The sequence below is a fragment of the Xiphophorus couchianus genome, chromosome 16 (assembly GCF_001444195.1).
Source record: "Xiphophorus couchianus chromosome 16, X_couchianus-1.0, whole genome shotgun sequence".
Lineage (NCBI taxonomy): Eukaryota > Metazoa > Chordata > Actinopteri > Cyprinodontiformes > Poeciliidae > Xiphophorus > Xiphophorus couchianus.
The window spans coordinates 266958-285248 of NC_040243.1; the positions used below are offsets into that span (position 1 = coordinate 266958).

An 18291-nucleotide genomic window follows, 5' to 3' on the forward strand; every position below is an offset into this window, starting at 1 on the left:
CTTTCTTTGAACTGTTAAAGTTGATATTTCTGCTGGTTCCCAATAAAAACACAAGAAGCTGAAAGATAAACTTTAATTTTGTTTTTAACAAAAGTCAAGCTAAAATCAAACATGAATTAAAAGCAAATTTTAAATAATAAAACCCAGAAACATCCGGAACCGGGTCAGAACTTCTTCATCAGAAGCTCCACACCAGATTACTGACGTTATAAAACAGAGCTACATGGTTCTGGAGGCCGCTCCAAACGGGTCGGCCAAACCGCTCCCCGGTTCCGTCTCAGCTCTGGAGGACGGGACAATCAGGCGCAGGGGGCGGGGCTTCAGATCAGGACACTGGACACCGGCACGCGAGCGGACCGCCCACTCTTCGGAACCACGATGGGCTCGTCGGCTGGAACCACAACAAACATCTGTCACTCAGGAGGTCCGGTACCGGTTCCGGTCAGGCGTATCTGGAGGCAGAAGGCGGGGCTCACCTGCGGGGACGTGGCTCTCCGCCCGGGTCCGGTCGCCCTCCACGAAGAGGGCGGTGGCGAGGAAGAAAGCCCCGCCCACCACGGCGACGAAGGCGCAGAGCAGCAGAGACAGCTGCAGGGAGCGGAACCGCCACAGGAAGGAGTCGGACCTCCTCAGAGAGTCGGAGAGCTGCGGCACGGGAGAGACGACGTTAGGCTTTGACTAGGCCACTGCAAAACAGGCGGTCCCGGTCCGGAAGGACTCACCACTCCGATCATGTAGGGACTCCCAGCGTCTCCCAGCAGGTGAGAGACGACGATCTGCAGAGCTTCAGCCGTGGAGCGGCGGGTCGGAACCACGACGTACTGAACACAGGGAGACGGGACAAAACCGGGTCACCGACAGGTTCTGGAGAACCTCACAGTGCGGTCCTGATCGGACCTGCAAATATCTGAGACGAAGGTTCTCACCAGCAGGATGTCGGCAACGATGGCCCAGTTCATGGACAGGAAGGTCTCTCCTAGGAAGATGAAGACCTGAGGAAGAGGTTATAATGTCTGAAACACCAAGGATCAGATTTTGACTGTCTGACGTTGATAATTACTGATAATCAATGATCAATAATTACTGACTGAAACATTCATTAAATCCATTGAAACAACCAAACTGACCAGAACCAGAACCCACTGTGTGTGTTCTGAACTCACGTATGTGGCGGCGGTGCTTCCCTGAGCGAACACGATGGCCAGGTAGAGGAACGGCGCCGACAGCAGCAGGCCGGCGGCGCAGACATACGGGTCAGCTCGGGGCGTCTTCTTCCTGAGGTGTCGACTCACCTGGACGCCGCTGAACACGCCCAGCACGCCGGTGATGACGGTGATGATGCCGAAGATCAGGCTGTGGAGGAGGAAACGGGGTCAGGATTGCTGCGGGCGTGGAGGCGGCGGACGGCGAGGGGGAGGAGCCACCTCTCTGAGGAGGCGCAGTGGGCCTCGTCCGCGCACGGCGCCTTCTGCCCGGAGAACACGGCGGCTCTGAACAGGAAGGTCGGCGCCCAGAGCGCCAGGGAGCCCGTCACAAACGCCACAGCCGTGAAACCCAGAGTGGACAGGACGAAGCTCCGGCTGCGTAGAGAACAGACGGTCAGCGGCGAGGCGAGCGGCGAGGCGCTCCTCCGCCTGAGGTCACCTACTTCCTGCTGAGTGCCCGCAGGTCGGTCAGCCAGCTGGTCTGGTGCAACTCGGCCCGTGCCTCCACGGCGCCTCGCTTCGGCTCCCGGACCACGAAGAGCAGCAGCAGGACGGCGATGAGGCCGAGCGCCGGGGTCACCCGCAGAGCCCAGTGCCAGTTCTGGGCCAAGGCGCTGACCTGCGACCCCACGATGTAGCCCAGGCCGCTGGCAGCAGGAAGACCACACACACCAAAATATCAAGACTCTGATCATCTGCTGCTAATAATCATCTGATTGGACCAGGAACCTGTGATGTCATCAAAAGGACCGGCCAATCACAGTGCTGCAGATGAAACCAGCTCTGATGTGAATTTTCTGCCCTGATCAGGTTTTTATAAGTTGCTTACATGGATCAGAGCGAATGATGTTCATCACTGTAAAACCTTTTCTAGAACAAATCGATAAAACTAAATTAACTTACAGCTTTTAGGAATAAATAATGATGAAAAGTTCCAGTTTAAACTAAACAATCTGCCACTTTTCATCAAGACTCAGGAATTATTGACCTCAAAAAGCTCAAATTTCTATGAAAGCTGATTGGTCAGAGGTCAGGCTGCAGGTGACTGACCTGCCCACAGGGATAGCGAAATAGAAGACAGAGAGCATGCTGGTCCTCTTCTCCTTGACGTAGAGGTCGGCGATGATGGTGGGGGCGATGGTGGAGTAGCTGGCCTCGCCGACGCCGACCAGGCCTCGGGTCAGCAGCAGGGCCCAGAAATGCTGCGGCCGCAAAAATCACCGTCAGAGACCAGAACCGGTTCTGGGACTAGCAAGTTCTGGAGCCGCTCACCTGCTGGGGGGTGAAGGAGCTGGCCAGGGTCACCACGGACCAGAAGGCAATGCCGCCGCACATGATGTACTTCCTGTTGTACCTGTCGCCAAGGTAACCAAACACAGGAGCCAGCACCATGTAGCTGCAGATAAAAACTGAAGAAAGAAACGGTTTCAGGTCCATGGAGCCAATACAGAACCAGATCCCTTCTGCTACTGGACCGACCCGGGGATCTGGACCAGAACCCGACCAGGATCAATGTGGTTCTGGACCAGGAAAGCCGTCTCACCTGTCTGCAACAGGCCGGACGTTCCATCGTCGATCTGGAAGTAGTTCTCGATGTCCGGAAGAACTCCTGGAAGGAGGAGGCCAAGGTCAGATCATTATTCGTCTCCCGCAGGAGAAATTTGTCCAGGAAGCAGCAGCAAAAAACTGCAGCACAGCAACAAGAACCTGATCCAGAACGGATAAACAAACATAAATACATAAAAACACAACGTCAGATCGGCAGGACGTCCCCGTAACCACTGCATTCACCTACGATCCGTCCTCTACATGCCACTCATTGTTGTGTTGATGACTCACTCCAAGCTAATGCTACAACGACACGATATTTAGAGGAAGCTAACGCTACAGCGCTAACGTCAATTCAAGTCACATCTGAAAGAAACCTCTTAATTTTGACATGTTCCATAAGGCCCGTATGTTTATGTCCTGCTGTGGGTTTTAGTTTGTTCTCGTCTGTTTCTGGTTTTAAATAAAGTAACTGGGAAAAAAAAGAGACTGAAAGGAGAGGAAACTGGCTTTATCCCCTTCAAAATAAGAGCATAATGAAAACTTTAGCACAGATGTTGAACTTTATTCAACTGAACGGTTATAAAACAGCCAAGAAAACTTGCTTTAGAATTTTTCTAGGAAATTAACTTAGGGGAAGCTAAGTGCACTAAATATTTTCAAAGTTAGCAAAAGTGCTAAGCTAAAATTAGCTCCACTATTAGCATTCTGGGGGAATTGGCCACCCCTACTGGGAATGTTGGCCACTCTTTGAGATGTTATCCTCCTGGGAATAATCTTCCTCTCTGAAGCCTGATGGACTTCAGATGGTTTGGGTTTGACCTTTGACCCCTCCAAGGCTTTCCTCTGGTTTAGTGTTAAAGCTTCTGGACTAAAATGTTTTTGAGGATCTGACAGTGATGACCAGCAGCTCCACCTTCTTCCTGCTTCAACCGAAACAACATGAAATTCACTGAAATAAATCCAGACTGCTTCCTGATTTCTGGCCCTCAGCCTAAAGGGTTAGGGGTCAGAGGTCAGGGTTTCTGCTGAATCTGGAGGAAATGAGCGGCTGCAGGCGGCTCCTACCTGCCACGGTGAAGCGGTCCATGTAGTTGAGCAGGTTGATGTAGCAGAGGATGCAGACGATGAGCTTCGCGCGGACGCCTGACACGCCGCTGGCCTCCTCGTCGTCGTCGGCCCCCGCATGCCGCCCGCCCGCCTCCTCCGGCGCCTCGGCCTCGCTGTCGGAGGAGAAGAGCGGCGCCGAGTCGGACGAGCGCTGACCCAGAGACATGCTGCGGATGAGGAGAAGACAACCCATCTCACTATCTGCTGCTTTTCTGTTTCTAACATGTTTTAAGTTTAGAAAATCTTCCTCAACTGAAAAAATAAAGAACTGGAGAGTAAGACTTAAAACAGTCGGTTCTGTTCCTGAACCTCCTTCATGGACCGGTTCTGCTGAACGTCAGATCTCCGGATCCGTTGCCCCGCAACAGAGAAAGTCTGATAAATGCTGTAAGCAGTTGTGTGACGTCTGTGAATATGAATCCGGTTTCCAACAGGAAGACGAGCTGAAGACGGCTTTTCTGACCCGACAGCAACTTGAGACTAAAACAGCCGCAGCGAGTTGACGAGTCGCCGCATGAAGGAAGAAATCAGCTGGAAACAGCAGGCGGGCTTGTTAACAGGTGAAAGGGTGATGATCAAACACTGACTAGTCAAAGCATGCACATCCACACTGCAACATTTCCTCCAATTCAGTCAGATGAGCAACATCAGGTTCAGCATTTTAGAGGCTTTTCCCCCAAAACACCAGGAGACGGTGTCAACGTTTCGGTCCAGACGGAAACGGCAGAGCGTCCGACATCCAGAGATCAGTCCGCCTTTCATGAAGAACAACGAAAACAGAAATCAACATGGAAAAGTGAACCTCTGAGGAGGAAGCAGTTTCACCTTCATCTGTTGCTGAAAGAGGAACTAAACTGGAATTTCTCAAACATCAGAGAGTGAAGAGCTGCAGCAGAAGAAAAGCCTGACAAGGCGACAACATCACAAGATCATCAGTGAATGAGGAGATCCTGCCTGTTCCAGCTTCCACAAACTCCCTGAAGACAGGAAGGTTCTGATTTTCTATCAGGGCTTTAAATCTGCTCCAGAAACTTTGACATGTCGACTGTTTGGAAACTGGAATAATCCAGACGCAGATTTCCATATTTGCTGACAAGACAGTGACGTCCTCTGGCCACAGCAGCACCATCCTCGTCTGGGACTAAAGGGGAAATACTTGTTCTGGAAGATTCTGTAGAGAATCAATGTGTTTTCTATTTTAGCAGAATTTCTACTGAAGATCTGCTGTTTTCTGACGCACCAAACGTCAAGAAATTTTCACCAGATTTGAGTATTTTTCCCTCGCAGGAAGTTAAATGTTTATTTTTATTGACTAAAAGCGGACTTGAAACATTTTGAAACGTTTTCTTTTTAATTCGGCTTCAAAAACATCAACTAAAAACAAGGAGACATGAACCAACCCCAGAGCTCATCCCAACCTGGTGACGGTGTTTACCTGGGAGGATGAATCAGGACAGTTGTCTCTCCGTCTCCTGCTGCCGGTTGAAAATATTCCCACTGAAAGTCAGAAAAATTAATTAAAAGTCATGTTGTCACCTTACAGCTAAAACTCCTCCAGCTGTTCGAAGAAAAGTGGAATCAGAGATAAAACTGGACAGTTTTCTGCCGTCAGTTGTTCTCCGCCGCCATCATCCAGCTGAGCTAACTTCCGCTCTGAGGCTCACATGACCAGCGGGTCACGTGACCGCGGCGGAACACAAAACTGACATTTATCACATTTACTGGTTCCGTTTCATGGACCGGAAAGTTCCCCGAACATTTATCCTGACGGTACCGTGATTAAAACAGCTGCTCACAAATTCAATTCAATTATAGAATGAAAAAATAAAACGAAACGATACCAAATGGCTAATTTACAATTCTAGTCATTACTCAGGTCCAAATGGAACATTTTCAACTTTAAAATGTGTCAACAATTCAGCCTGCTGGCAAAAACTCAATATTTAAATATGGGATGGCCGTGGAAGATGTAGTGCGTCAAAAAATAAAAAAATATTTTATTTACCATTATTTTATTTACATCTTTTGGCAAACAATGATTCAGAAGTACAACCGTGGCAAAATAAATAATACAATAAAAAAGTCAATTTCTGAATGAATCAGAATCGTTGCTGTTGAGAGATTTAACTTTGCAGCCTGAACAAGTTACCAGCTAAATATCCTGAATATGCCTCCAGCAATGTTCAGATTATATCAGGTCAACGCAATAATAATAATAATAATAATGGAACCAGGTCTTAATTTAACTTACATTTTTGAAAAGGGATAAAAAGTAGCAGGCTAACTGCAGAGACCAGCGCTACCGCTAACCCAGTAGTGCTAATCAAAAACGTTAGCTATGCTAACGCTGAAGCGCGACAACACCATAGCAGTTAGCAGAAGCTAATACTAAAGTGCTAAATTCAATCATGTTGACACGTCACAAGGAGAAAAGAGGCTGTAAAAATCTTACATGTGAATTTTTCATGGATTTATCAACCATGTTCATTACGCCTGTAAAAATCTTTTATTTATTGTATAATTAGTACTGGCTTAAAGTTTGTTGGAAAAAAAAGAGGAAATGGAACTGCAACGTAAACAATCACTGCAAAATAAGAGCATGAATATAAACATTTATTTGAAGAATGAACCAAAACTTTGACAGATTTTGAACTTTAGTCAACTAAAAATTTACAAAACAGCCAAGAAAATTAAAGCTTGAACATTTTCCTGGAAAAATTAACTTAGGGGAAGTTAAGCTAGCTAAACGTTTCTAAAGTTAGCAAAAATGCTAAGCTAATAATTAGCTCTGCTATGAGCCATTAGCGGGATGTCCCCAGCTGGAGCAGCCCTGGTAACCATGGCAACAGCCGAGGAGCTACAGTTTAGGCACAAGAAGTGAATGAAATAATATTCAGTGAAAATGTTTCATTCTCTAATCTTTATTTATTAACACAATCTGGTAAATTTGTGGTTCTGCAGAAAGACCAGAACCCGTCCAGTAACTTCAATATTATCCTTAGAATCAAATACAAAGCAGCTGTGGAGTCGGAACCTGTTGACCAACCAACTGGACTCCAGAGGGTTTGATGGTTTCCGAGCCCGACAGAACCGAGCCAGCGGCGAAGCTTCAGGTCCAAACTTCGATGATGTCTCCGTCCTCCAGCTCCAGCTGCGCCGCCGTCTGGCTGCCCGCCACCTTGGAGCCGTCGAAGTGGAACTGGACCGACCTGCGGGCGCCGGCGGGGAGCCGCGACAGGTACTGGGAGAACACGTAGCTCAGCGGCGCCTCCTGGTGGGGAGAGGAGGCGCTACATTGTCAGGACGCTACGGCACAGAGGATGAAGATGAGGAAGAGGAGTACGAACTCTGTGGACGAAGAAGAGCTGGGAGGAAGATCTGTCTCTGCTCTGCAGCTTCACGCTGACGCAGCTCTGCTCCTCCGATGGCATCACCACGCATTCTGGCAGCAAACAGACGGGTCAGGAGGTTCTGGTACGGGTCAGGAGGTTCTGGTACGGGTCAGGAGGTTCTGATTAAGGTTATTGTTAGAGATGCTCTGATCCCTGCCGATCGCCTGTTAATTTTTCGCTTTAGGTAGAAATGATTCTGTTATCTGACAAAACGGGCAAATTATCTGCAATAAATGGACCTAATTTAGACGTAACAGACATATTTGACCACATAAAACCAGGCTCAGTTTCCTGCTGCAGCTCAGCTGCTGCTCGCTGTGACAGTTCAGTCTGGAGGTTCAGCGGCTCCGTCTGAAATGTCACTTCCAGTAGCGGCGGTCCAACAGCCGGAGCAGAACCGGCGTCTCGCTCCGCAGCTCCAGACTTGAATTATTGTTCATCTTTCTGACCGTGTTGGAAGCTGCGCTGCTCTACCTGCTGTCTGGATCCGGACGTCTTTGGTTCCTGCGTTGAGCCTCCATGCAGCCAAATCAATCAAGTGTTTGGTTTTTAAATATCATATTAGCTTGGTTGTGTTGATGCGTTGTGACGAGCTTCGCCATCGAGGTCATTCAACGTCCCCGTTCGCTCGGCGTTCAGGTTTCTCACCGCGTGGCTCAGCGTTTGTTGCTGCGCAGCGAGAAGGAAAGAGGAGACGAGCTGCAACGCAGGCGGAGAAGTCAGATACTTGTGATCGGCAACAAGAGACGCTGATCGATCACCGATCGTACGCTTTTTCACGGAAATCGGCCGATTATGATCGGTGGCCGATCGATCGGAACACCTCCTGATTATTGTTCAAAAACTAACAAAATAACTCGGAAACATTTTCATGAAATTTCATTGAATCAGTAATAAACTGAGAAACCAACTGAGCGACTCTAAACCTGAAACAGAAAATGTGTTATTGATCCGATTACTGATCTATTTGCCTTTCGGAAGAGAATTTGATTGTTTCCCTCACCAGCAGTTTATGTACCGGTCCGGTCCGGTCCGGTCCACGTGACTCACCTAAGATGTCTGCGATGCCGAGGCCCAGCTGGCCCACGGTGGCGCCGGCCGGCAGCTCCAGCTCCTCCCTCAGCAGCAGCAGGCGAGGGGGCGGGACTTCCAGGATGGCGGCCAGCCGGCCCAACACCTCGCTGAGTCGGGTCGACTGGAACAGAACCGCCGCAAACCAGGTCACGCTTCCGGTCCGTCGGACCCAAACTATCCTCCACAGAACCGACCCAGGAACCACCATGGATCAGGACCAGGTTCTGATCCAGACCAGGTTCTGACCTGGGTCACACCAGCGGCCTGTGACCCAGTCGTGGTTCTGGAGGACAGAGCAGCTTTGGACCTGTTTGGTTCTGAACGTACCGGCAGCACCAGAACCTTGTGGATGTCAGTCCGGCAGCGGATCTTCAGTGGAATCTCCCGCGGCGAGTCGGACCCGTCCGCCAGGCTCATGATGACGACATCATCACTGTCGTCGTTCGGGTCGGACCTTGGGTTCCTACGGTTCCGGCGCCGACCGGTTCTCCGATCCAGAGGCTCCGGAGACAGAACGGCGCTGACGGCTAGCAGCTTCTTGTTGATCTCACTGGACAGAGGACAGACGGCCTGAGACAGAACCAGAACCGACCAGGACCAAACTGAACCAGAACCGGACTCACCTGAGCTTCCGCCGGGCCTTGCTGGACTGCTTCTGGACCGGGCTCTCAGGCGGCGGTGGGGACGGACAGCCAGCGTGTCCTCTGGGACAAACAGAAATGTTAGCAACGCTGCGTTTGCGACGGCGCGTCCGGACTGAGCAGAACTGGCCGCTGTCCGACTCACAGCTGGTTCTCTGCGGGTTTGGATCGGAACCGCCCAGGTTCTGGTTCCTCCTCGGAGTCGCTGAGCTCCACCACCGCAGTGCTGGAGGCGGGCCTCCGGGGGTTAAACTCCACCCACAGGCTCTCATCGCCGCCATCATCTGGTCAGAGGTGGAAACAGCAGGCGGTCAGAGAGGTGGAGCCCCCTGGTGGCCAGCAGCGCCGCTGCAGCGCCTTACCTGAGCTCTCCCTCCCTCCAAGCAGGCATGCTGCGGGCTTCAGCTGCAGACTGCTGCTCACCTGGACACACAGACACAACCCATCCGATCTGGGGTCAGAAACAGGCCAGAAACGGGTCAGAACCATCTTACCCTGCTGGAGTAGACGGGGACTGGGACGATGGCGGCGGGGTTGAGGCGTCTGCGTTTGGCCGAAGGCTGGATGACGCTGCTGGACACCTGAAGACATGACAGGAACTTAAGAGGTCAGAGGTCAAATCCAACCGGACCGTCAGCTGCTGAGCAGAACCCGGACCTCATGAGGACGGTTCTGATTGGCTGCTGCTCTGGAGCGGACAGATGCATAGAATGACCCCAGTGTCTTTAAATCCCGTTTGAACATCCAGAGTTTCTGCAGAACTGAATTTATTTTCAGCCACTTCTGGCCTGGTTCCATCTCTCCTGCTGTAACTCGCACCGTTTTATCCCTGCTCTAGTTTTTATCCTGATTCTGTTTTCTTAAAGCAATAATGTCAGAGCAGCACCTGCAGCCTGGGTGGTGGAGGGATGGTGATGTGGGCTTGTTCTGCAGGTAAACCAGGAGTTAAATCTGGTCCAAACGAACCTCCAGAACAGAGCAGGGTGTACTCAACGCTGACGGAACCGAACTGCATCACGGGCCGTGAAGCAGACATTAACATGTCGGGTCCATTTAGCTGAGTTTCATCAGCGTCATTTATTTCATGATTATGGAGCCAGACTGAGCCAATCAGAGCAAGCCTTTAACAACCGTTATCAAATTAGAGTTAAAATGGTAAGAAATGACATTAAACAGCCTCTGATTATCAGATAAATAGAGCATATTTTATTACTTCCTGTTTATCAGAGCCCTTAATAAAAGACACTTATTGTGAAAAACTCTGACTCATTCTAGCGACGCTAATGTTCAGATTTTGAGCATCAGAGGAAAGTTGAACTCGTCTCTAAAGTTTCCCGCCTCCGTTTCTGTCCTTTGAACCATAAAATGTTGCCTAACCGCCGGCGGGCCTCCTGGTTCCAGCGTGAAGCGTTTTAAAAGCGGCAGCAGGTTCGTCAAACACTCACCGTGTCCGCCATGATTGTTTCTGCGCAGAGGGCCAGCTGGTGCTGCATTCACGGACTGTCGGAGAATATGTTTACTGCAGAGATTTTCCGTGATCGGCGCTGCTTTCGGGAACTAACTATATTAGCTTATCTATATAAACTAAAGTATTGTCGAAAAGTTCATGTATTTTAGTGACTCGGCTTAAAATATGAAACTTGCCTAATATTTAGATTCATTAGACGCAGAGAGAAATATTTCTAAATCCAGCTTTACTTCCTCAGATAATTCAGATATTTTATAGGCAAATGAGAAAGGTTTCGGCATTGAACTGTGAGCCTGGCCTTGTACAGCACCATACCTGGGCTCAGAGTTTGTGCAGCGCGGTGTGCTGAGGTGTTCAGGAATCCCAGGTAGCCTGAAGCTACCATCAGATTACACCGACAAGCTGCAGCGCGGAAACAGAAAGGTTTTGAATTGTAATAACTGCCACTCTTTTTTAATTGCTGAACGTTCTTGGAAAGATTTGAATCTTAAAATGTGAATCTGGATGTTTATTGTGTCTGGATGGAGAAATTAGTGAGGAATCATCTCCGTCCTGGACGAAGCCAATGGTTCTGGTCCACTCTTCCTCTAGACTCTGAGACCTTAAGGTTCCGGTTCTCCTGGCCCAGGTGAGACGGTTCTGATGTCTCTGGTTCTGCGGTGGGACAGCTGGAGCTCGTGTTGGATCTGAAGGTCTGTTTCCAGTTCTGATCCAAACCCAATGAAATGGATTTTTATTGAAAATCCTCTTGTCCCTGCTGTATTGCACTTTTTCCTTCCACTCAATTTCCTCTGAATACCATTGGACACAGCTGTGTGTGAAGAACCACAGCTTCTGTGGCTTCCCGCCTGCCGGTCCAACGGCTTTCCCGGCATTTCTGTCAATAATTAGTTTTGTTCTGATGTTGAGAAAAAGTCGACGCTCAAACACGAGTCTCTGAACTGAATCACTAAAATAATTAGTTTATTCAGAATCTTTTCCTGTTGGTATTATGTACAAAAGTTAATCGTAGAAAATATTAAGATAAAAACAAATTAGAAACATAAGAAGCAGCTTCTGTAGAGACGACCTCCATGTCAGAAGCCTGATGAAATTATTTATTTAAAATGATTAATATGAAAACATCAGAAAGCTTCAATGCAGACATGAGAACAGAGTTTCATCAGGACACTTTGTGCAACAATTTACATGTAAATAAAAGCGACTCTCCGCCCTGCAGTTCCTGCACTGGCCAGCAGGTGATGCTCCATGGAAACGTTGAGTTTGTTCGGTCGCCTGCAGCCTCACTTCTTCTTGTTCTCCTTACAGGCCACCACGTAGCGCTGCGCCACGTTGAGCGGCGGGGAGTATCCGTCGGCGTACGACGTGTCCTCGAACAGAACCGAGTAGTCGTCCTGCGGCTGCACACAGACACACGCTGACGTCAGCCGGCCTCCGCATCGCCCCGCTGAGCCGTCACACCTCAGCTCAGCGGCTCTGAGTTTACATAATCTGCTGCAGAAAAATGTTTCACACCTGGAGCTGCTTCCACCTGGAGGTAATTTAAAGGGCCAGCGCTGCGTTTTGAGGCACCTGGTGCCATTTTGGAGTATGATGTGGTAACTATGTTACCTTCAGTTGGTATAAACATACTATATTTTTATATATGTGTATTTACACACATCTAATAGACTTTAAAGAAATTTGACTTCCTAATTGAACGTATTGAAATTGGGGGTCTGTCTCTTTAAGAAGCTCCTGCTCTTTGCCGTGGAGATTAAAGGATTCCTCAAACATGAAAGAATCATTCTTATGTTCTAACTTTATAACAAGATCAAAAACATTTGGGTGATGCTGGCCTTTAACAGCCATTAAACTGGTGTGACTGGTTTCCTGGGCGTGCGGTGCTGGAGGCTCACCCTGTGCGGCGGCGTGTGGATCAGAGCTCGGTAGAAGCAGGTGGTCTGCGGGTAGAGGGCCAGAACCAGCTGGTCCTTGCTGAACAGCGCCTCCGGGTCGGTCTCTGGGTTGGCCTTCCACTGAGGCAGAGGGATGATCCTCCGGCGGCTCAGCGTGTGCCTCCTGCTGGGAACCACAGCCGGCGTCAGGGAGCCGCTCGCCTCTGGCAGAGAGGCTGGAGCAGCTCAGAAACGTTTCACATTTAAACCGATTCTAAAATCTACAGACCGAAGAAAAAGGAGCAGATTGTAGATTTCCTTCAGTGGTCCAGTTCATTACTGCAACACGTGCTAAATAACTCCCAATGCCGCACTGATGCATGATGGGAAACGTGACTTCAAGCTGCTCGCTACAGACCTGCGGCAGCGTTAAAGCGGCGTACGCACGAGAAATGTGCGGCGCCATATTTCACGCACAAGTCGGCATGTATAAAAATGAACTTTTCGTCAAAGTTTGCTAAATATACACAGACTTTTTCTCTGGCGTGAAAATGACCTAACACACACACACACACACACACACACACACAGAATAAAGAAAATAGAAATAAAGGATGTGAAAACCTCAATGTAAATAATCATGTTGCTCAGTTTGTGTCTCATAAAGATGAAACTCATCGTCTGAATGCATCTATTTATTCTCACTAGAGAGAAACCAGGGCTGATCAAACAGTTTGATTATTGATCAGGTGATCAGGTGTGGAGACAATCCCAGGTATATCAGTAGCTGCATCAAGGTGAGCTGCTACCTGAGGAGCTTTGGCTCTGATGGAGAACATGGAGCCATTGATCAGAGATCAGATTGATCTGCTGGTTTCTGATCGTTTAGATTCATCCAGACTGATCATCCTGGAGCTCTGAGCAGAACTTAAAGCAGGTACCGGTACCGGTACCGGTCCAGCTGCAGCCGTCCTCCAGTGGAGCCAGAAATCATCTGGACTCTGTAAATGTAACTTCTGCTCCTGATTCCTGCATTCAGAAGAAACGTTTAAATCCCGGCTGAACGCTCTGCTGCTCTGAGATCTTTAGGATTCATTTGGAGGTTTTTAAATTTATTATTTTTAGTTTTATGAGCTGACCTTATGTGTCCTGAAAGCACCTTTTAAATAAAATATATAATAATAATGATCATAAATACCTAGTCTGCTACGAACAAGGTCGTTGCCATGGTTACTGCTTCACGTGGCGGTAGACTTCCTGGTATTTATACTAATTAATATTAAGATGTTTTTATGGAGGCGACAGGCGGAGCAGCAGCTGCTCTGTTTCCCCTAAACCAGGATCTATAAAGGAACGGTGCGCACGCCTTTATACATCCGGGGGTTTGTGTGCCGCCCTTTTCTAAATTTTTCCGTAGGCCAAGTTTTAGTGTGAAAACTGCGCGCTGTTTTATACATGAGGCCCCTGAACATCAAGCCAGGCAGAGGAGCAGAAACACTGCCACCTGCAGGTGGGAATCAGCATCACTTAAACCCGACGTTCAATTTGTTATAAACTCAACGAAACATTAGCGTGAAAATGATGGGATCTGATGACCTGACGTTAATTTCCCTGAAAACTGGAGCAACTGCAGATATCTGCTCTCTGATTGGATGATTCCATCTTGCAGCAGTTCCTGTCAGCTTCCAAAGATTCTGGTCCGGTTGGAACCCGGACCAGAACCAAAAACCAACTCACTCTTTTCCTTCTTCATCGATGTCGTCCACTTCATACCTGCAGAGAGAGCAGAGCAGGAGAAGCTGAGCTGCTTGCAGACCAACATGATGTCTAGATAAACCGGCCCAGACTGAGCCGGACCGGACCGGACGGAAGCTCACTTGTTGGTGGAGTGGTTGTAGCTGACCACCTCGGCCAGGATCCACTGCTCGTCTCCATCCACGGCCTTCACCCGCGCCGCCACCTTGTCGCCCTGCTTGGCCACGTAGTCACTGCTGGCCGGGATCGCGCCGCACAGAGGAGGAGGGCTGTGGAGGCAGGAGGTCAGAGGTCAAATCAGCCACAGTTAGTTGAAACAATCAACTTTATCTGAGAAACATTTGACTCTGACGTAAAACAAGATGGTAGAAACACTGGAGGCTGCAGTTAGCTTGTGTTTTCATCACAAGCTAACCCAGTGCTTCTCAATTCCACTGGAGTTAGCTCAGTGCTAACTTCAAACATTTTCTCTGACAAATCAGAACTGATTGTTACAAAGACTGAAGGCTGCAGCACTGTCACTAAAACATTGATGAGATTTCACTTTGTTGCAATTTGGTGCTAGCTCTGGCTAATATTGCTATTTATAGCTCATGGTGCTAGCTCTAGCTAATGCCATTAGCTCTAGCTCATGGTGTTAGCTCATGCTGATGTCATTAAGCATCAGTCCCAGAAGTCCAGAATAAGGTCAGGGGAAGCTGCAGCAGGGAAAGTTCTGGATCCAGATATACCAGGCGGTACCTCTCTCCAGGTTTGCCAATCCACAGCGGGAGCGTCATGGCCGACTGCTGCAGCAACGTCATCAGGACGCCGCGCCTCATGGTCTTCCTGGGGGGGTCGCTGTCGCTGTAAACTCCAGCCATCTTAGCAGCTGAGGAGCAAAAACACACAGCGCTGCTGAGGATGAGATCTGGCACCAGGAGAACCGATCCTCACTGGAAGAGGAAGAGGACCTACCGATCCGCCGCTCCTCCAGCAGAGACTTGATCTCAGCGATCTTATCCAGAGCGTGGCGCAGGATGCTGCAGCAGGGAGACAGAGAACAGCTGCATCAGCAGGAGATTCACCAGATTCACCAAACTACAGGAAATGTTTCACCTGCACTCAGCCTCTGCATCGGCCTTCGCTGTGGTGTACAGGCCCCTCAGCTTGGTGCGGTAGTATGGAGACGCTGCAGGAGACAGAGGACGAGTTAGCAACACCTGATGTTCCCATGGAAACCAATCACAGCCAGTCAGGCTCCTCTTTTCAGGCCGCAACGCTTCCCAAGAGAAGTGGAGAGAAGGCTGGAGGCAGAGTGAAGTCAGGATGAGCAAAATGAGAGCAGAAGATCCGGAGACCCTGAAGGTCCTTGAGGAACAGCTTCAGCTGGCCAGCAGTGACCTCTGACCCCTCAGAGGGAAGGGTCAGAGGTCCAAGGAAAAACTTTCTTGGACAGCGTCGCAGCCTGAAACGTGGGAGTGGAAGGACATCAGCTCCGGTTAACGGTGGACTGCTGGCCTCCATCTTGCTCCCACATGAAGCCTGAGTCAACATGGCGGCGGCAGCCTGACTGACTCTTGTTCTCCGTCTGCATCCTCTCGTGGGTCTTCTGGATGTTCAGCAGATTGTGTTCGCTGCGTGACCTCTCCTCCTGAAACAGGAAACAGGAGCTTCATTCGCCCGGCTCCTCCAGGCTCCTGCCAGGTGAGCAGGCAGCTCCGGCCGAACTCACCTGAGTCTGTTTGATGAGCTGGTGGAGCTCAGTGAGCAGCTCAGCGATCTTCGTATCCGCTGACATGTTGCTCCTGCTGGGTCAGACAGAGAGGAGGCCCGCTGCAGCTCCGCCCTGACCTCCGGATAGAAAAACTTTGGTTGTTTTGTGACAGAAACAAGCAGCAGATGAGTTTTTCTGAACCACTCGTCTCTCAGCTGCTTGCTGCTCAGCAGGCCGGATTTTCTCTCTTCGTTTATTACATGAAAACTTAAACTTTTCCTGTTTTAGTTTTCGTTTAAATGCATTGACCTCAGCATAGAGGGACGGAAGTTTGTCGTCTTTTTGGGGAAAACGCCGCCTGGATTAGCGGGTCTGCAGCACATTTGATTAACATTACATTATTTATACTCTAACTGACCTCTCTAGTTATTATTAACAATGTTTCTGTTCTTTCCAGAATAAAACAATATTTTAAACCATCTTTAAAACCAAGATAAGGTCAAACATTGATATAATATTCTAGTCTTTGGCCTAAAGTAAAATTTAGAGGCCGAATAAAAATCCGAAATGTTTAAAACTTATCGAGCCGTTAAGCAATTAGCAGCAGCTGCTCGTGTTTAATCATATAATAATCCCAACTGCGCAGATTCTACATAAATATGATAATCTAAAACATTAGTAACATTGATATATTTTCAGATTATTTATTAGGAAGCTTCTAAAACACTCACCAAGCAGGTTTGTTTATGTGTTTACGAGCCAAGAGCTAACCTCGGATTAGCATCTATTTCTTCTTTTGGGGTGTTGGGTTCAAAACGCAAACAGCGCCACCACTCCTGCGTCAGGTCAGAGTTGGTAAATGTTTTAAATTCATGAAACTGTTCCCTGTGTGCATACAACGATTACTGATTCAAATTAAATAGGAATGATTAATCTACGCCAGATCATAAAAGCAGTATTGTAATTTTTAATTCCATACACATTCAGGTGCATATTGAAGGTTTATCATGCAAAACATCAAATTAGTTTGACAGAGATGAAGCCTCTGGTTATATTAAGTTTCAGGAATATATTTATTTATTTATTCATGTAATTCCAAAGCTCCCTTTGCCTGACTAGAGATTTCCTCAAGTCACTTTACACAAAATATAACTAATAATTCACACAAACAAAGCAAACCAGAACAAGAAACTATGATCTGTTTAAAATCCTTTAATGAGAAAACTTTGTCTCATAATAAGCATTAAAAGCGTCTCCAAGCTGCCACCCAGTCATCCCAGTCAGACCGCGGTGCCGGTCCGGACTCTGCAGCACGCCGATCGAAAGGTCAGCCTCAGCAGCTGCAGGGGTCAGCGAGCTGACGGCTCCAACCAGGCGGAGCGCCAACAAACTCCTGCCATCCAAACATCTCGATCCGTCGCCAAGGAGGCCGTGGTCAGTTACCGGGAAGATCCGTCCGACCAGCCCTGGGTTCACGCACACACACACACACACACCCTTCTTAGTGGTGCACTTTCAGATTGGACCAATCAAAGTCTAAAATCTTTTGGATTTTAGAAATATTTTGTCACACAAAGATTTTTAAATATTTTAGGTCAATAAGTTGTGCAGTGAGAAACCAGAACATGAAGAGTTTTAGGTCTTAAAGGGTTAATGTGTCTGTGGCAGGAAGGGAAAGATGGACTGGACTCTTCCAGATCTCATAGATTAGCTTCAACGACACAATTAACCAATAAAATGACTAAAGAAACATCCGTTTCCCAAAATAAAACAGGATTTCCAAATCGGCAGATTTTTGTGTAAGCACTGATAAAAATATTCTCGTCTGAGAGCAAAACGTTGTCAGTGGAGGTCAAAGGTTAAAGTTAAATTGGCAGATTAGGGTTAGGGTTAGCCGCAGAGTTCAATGTTCAGAGTTTATTTATACCCAACTTTTAAGAACCAAGCTGCTGCACAGAGACGCATCAAAGTGACAGAATCAAACATCACCTCCAGCATAAAAGCGTCAAATTAAAGTTTTGAATCTTTCAGCTTTTTAAACTTCTAACCGTCATGAATCATGATATAATATAGAATCACTTTGTGTGTCGCGCTGCGTTGATCTGAAATCCGTCTAAATGTTGCCTCCAGTAACAGCTGCTGGTACCTCAGGTTCACTCCTTGGCCTTCTTCTCGCTGTTCTGCAGTTTTTCCACGATCTTCCTCTCGTGTCCTGCAGGATTCTGGCGGTTCGTGTTGTCGCTGGCCTCTTTCTTGGTTCTGCCTTTGCGGGCCGAACCCTCTGCGCAGAACAGAACCCGTTAGTTTTTATCCGTGTGAAGCGCAGAGCCGCAGAGCCGCGTCCTCACCTGCGTATTTGTCCGTCAGGTTGTAGCGATCATACTCATCGTAATGTTCCTCCTCGAACTTGGACAGCTTCAGGTTCTTCACGTCGATGTGGCTCATGGTCGCCTCGGGAGCTTCCAGCTGTTCTGGTTCGGTTCTGGTTTTGCTGCGGCTTTGTTTTGCTTCCTCCGGGTGAGTTT

At 48.4% G+C, this 18291-nt stretch overlaps 5 protein-coding genes across 10 annotated transcripts; all 5 read right to left on the reverse strand.

Annotated features, from left to right (window-relative positions):
- Positions 1-59: 59 nt before the first annotated feature.
- Positions 60-8371, reverse strand: spns1 (SPNS lysolipid transporter 1, lysophospholipid). Of its 2 annotated transcripts, XM_028041668.1 has the most exons (13): positions 8306-8371; positions 5299-5360; positions 3822-4030; positions 2749-2814; positions 2478-2614; positions 2256-2407; positions 1649-1852; positions 1425-1580; positions 1164-1353; positions 927-992; positions 723-821; positions 477-645; positions 60-391 (listed from the first exon to the last, which is right to left on the reverse strand). In XM_028041668.1, exons 3-13 carry the CDS (start codon positions 4027-4029, stop codon positions 321-323), a joined length of 1518 nt encoding a protein of 505 aa, XP_027897469.1. In that variant the 5' UTR covers position 4030; positions 5299-5360; positions 8306-8371; the 3' UTR covers positions 60-320. The 2 variants fall into 2 exon arrangements, with proteins under 2 accessions (XP_027897469.1, XP_027897470.1); XM_028041669.1 differs by lacking the exons at positions 5299-5360; positions 8306-8371 and adding an exon at positions 4117-4227.
- nfatc2ip (nuclear factor of activated T cells 2 interacting protein) lies at positions 6456-7415 on the reverse strand. Its single transcript, XM_028041683.1, has 2 exons — positions 7211-7415; positions 6456-7134 (listed from the first exon to the last, which is right to left on the reverse strand). Exons 1-2 carry the CDS (start codon positions 7292-7294, stop codon positions 6973-6975), a joined length of 246 nt encoding a protein of 81 aa, XP_027897484.1. The 5' UTR covers positions 7295-7415; the 3' UTR covers positions 6456-6972.
- LOC114159646 (NFATC2-interacting protein) lies at positions 7839-10506 on the reverse strand. Its single transcript, XM_028041675.1, has 7 exons — positions 10416-10506; positions 9465-9551; positions 9333-9393; positions 9116-9254; positions 8953-9033; positions 8657-8879; positions 7839-8450 (listed from the first exon to the last, which is right to left on the reverse strand). The coding sequence occupies exons 1-7, from the start codon at positions 10461-10463 to the stop codon at positions 8211-8213; spliced, it is 879 nt and encodes a 292-aa protein (XP_027897476.1). The 5' UTR covers positions 10464-10506; the 3' UTR covers positions 7839-8210.
- An 874-nt stretch (positions 10507-11380) lies between these two features.
- sgf29 (SAGA complex associated factor 29) lies at positions 11381-16627 on the reverse strand. Of its 4 annotated transcripts, none has more exons than XM_028041676.1 (10): positions 16498-16627; positions 15785-15898; positions 15628-15703; positions 15169-15241; positions 15028-15092; positions 14812-14941; positions 14193-14339; positions 14053-14088; positions 12337-12502; positions 11381-11838 (listed from the first exon to the last, which is right to left on the reverse strand). In XM_028041676.1, the coding sequence occupies exons 2-10, from the start codon at positions 15848-15850 to the stop codon at positions 11722-11724; spliced, it is 876 nt and encodes a 291-aa protein (XP_027897477.1). In that variant the 5' UTR covers positions 15851-15898; positions 16498-16627; the 3' UTR covers positions 11381-11721. The 4 variants fall into 4 exon arrangements, with proteins under 4 accessions (XP_027897477.1, XP_027897479.1, XP_027897480.1 ...); XM_028041678.1 differs by having other exon boundaries at positions 15785-15903; positions 16498-16620; XM_028041679.1 differs by having other exon boundaries at positions 15785-15918; positions 16498-16573.
- Positions 16628-16958: 331 nt separating this feature from the next.
- On the reverse strand, positions 16959-18291 carry nupr1b (nuclear protein 1b). Of its 2 annotated transcripts, none has more exons than XR_003598630.1 (3): positions 18115-18291; positions 17846-18047; positions 16959-17232 (listed from the first exon to the last, which is right to left on the reverse strand). XR_003598630.1 is itself a non-coding variant. In XM_028041684.1 (3 exons), the coding sequence occupies exons 1-2, from the start codon at positions 18209-18211 to the stop codon at positions 17920-17922; spliced, it is 225 nt and encodes a 74-aa protein (XP_027897485.1). In that variant the 5' UTR covers positions 18212-18290; the 3' UTR covers positions 16959-17232; positions 17913-17919. The 2 variants fall into 2 exon arrangements, 1 of the variants encoding a protein (XP_027897485.1); XM_028041684.1 differs by having other exon boundaries at positions 17913-18047; positions 18115-18290.

Bases quoted from the DNA above. Each gene is read 5' to 3' on its own strand.
- spns1 (XM_028041668.1), bottom strand. From the start codon at position 4,029: ATGTCTCTGGGTCAGCGCTCGTCCGACTCGGCGCCGCTCTTCTCCTCC. The intron at 1,853-2,255 runs GTCAGTCACCTG...TCCTGCTGCCAG, and splicing joins TTCGCTATCCCTGTGGGCAG to CGGCCTGGGCTACATCGTGG. The intron at 1,354-1,424 runs GTGGCTCCTCCC...CCTCCTCCACAG, and splicing joins CACTGCGCCTCCTCAGAGAG to CCTGATCTTCGGCATCATCA.
- nfatc2ip (XM_028041683.1), bottom strand. From the start codon at position 7,294: ATGCCATCGGAGGAGCAGAGCTGCGTCAGCGTGAAGCTGCAGAGCAGA. The intron at 7,135-7,210 runs GTTCGTACTCCT...TCTCCCCACCAG, and splicing joins AGCTCTTCTTCGTCCACAGA to GAGGCGCCGCTGAGCTACGT.
- LOC114159646 (XM_028041675.1), bottom strand. From the start codon at position 10,463: ATGCAGCACCAGCTGGCCCTCTGCGCAGAAACAATCATGGCGGACACG. The intron at 9,394-9,464 runs GTAAGATGGTTC...CTGTGTGTCCAG, and splicing joins TCCCCGTCTACTCCAGCAGG to GTGAGCAGCAGTCTGCAGCT. The intron at 9,255-9,332 runs GTAAGGCGCTGC...ACCTCTGACCAG, and splicing joins TGGAGGGAGGGAGAGCTCAG to ATGATGGCGGCGATGAGAGC.
- sgf29 (XM_028041676.1), bottom strand. From the start codon at position 15,850: ATGTCAGCGGATACGAAGATCGCTGAGCTGCTCACTGAGCTCCACCAG. The intron at 15,093-15,168 runs GTGAAACATTTC...TCCCTGCTGCAG, and splicing joins GATGCAGAGGCTGAGTGCAG to CATCCTGCGCCACGCTCTGG. The intron at 14,942-15,027 runs GTAGGTCCTCTT...TTTGCTCCTCAG, and splicing joins GCTGGAGGAGCGGCGGATCG to CTGCTAAGATGGCTGGAGTT.
- nupr1b (XM_028041684.1), bottom strand. From the start codon at position 18,211: ATGAGCCACATCGACGTGAAGAACCTGAAGCTGTCCAAGTTCGAGGAG. The intron at 18,048-18,114 runs GTGAGGACGCGG...TGTTCTGCGCAG, and splicing joins CCTGACGGACAAATACGCAG to AGGGTTCGGCCCGCAAAGGC.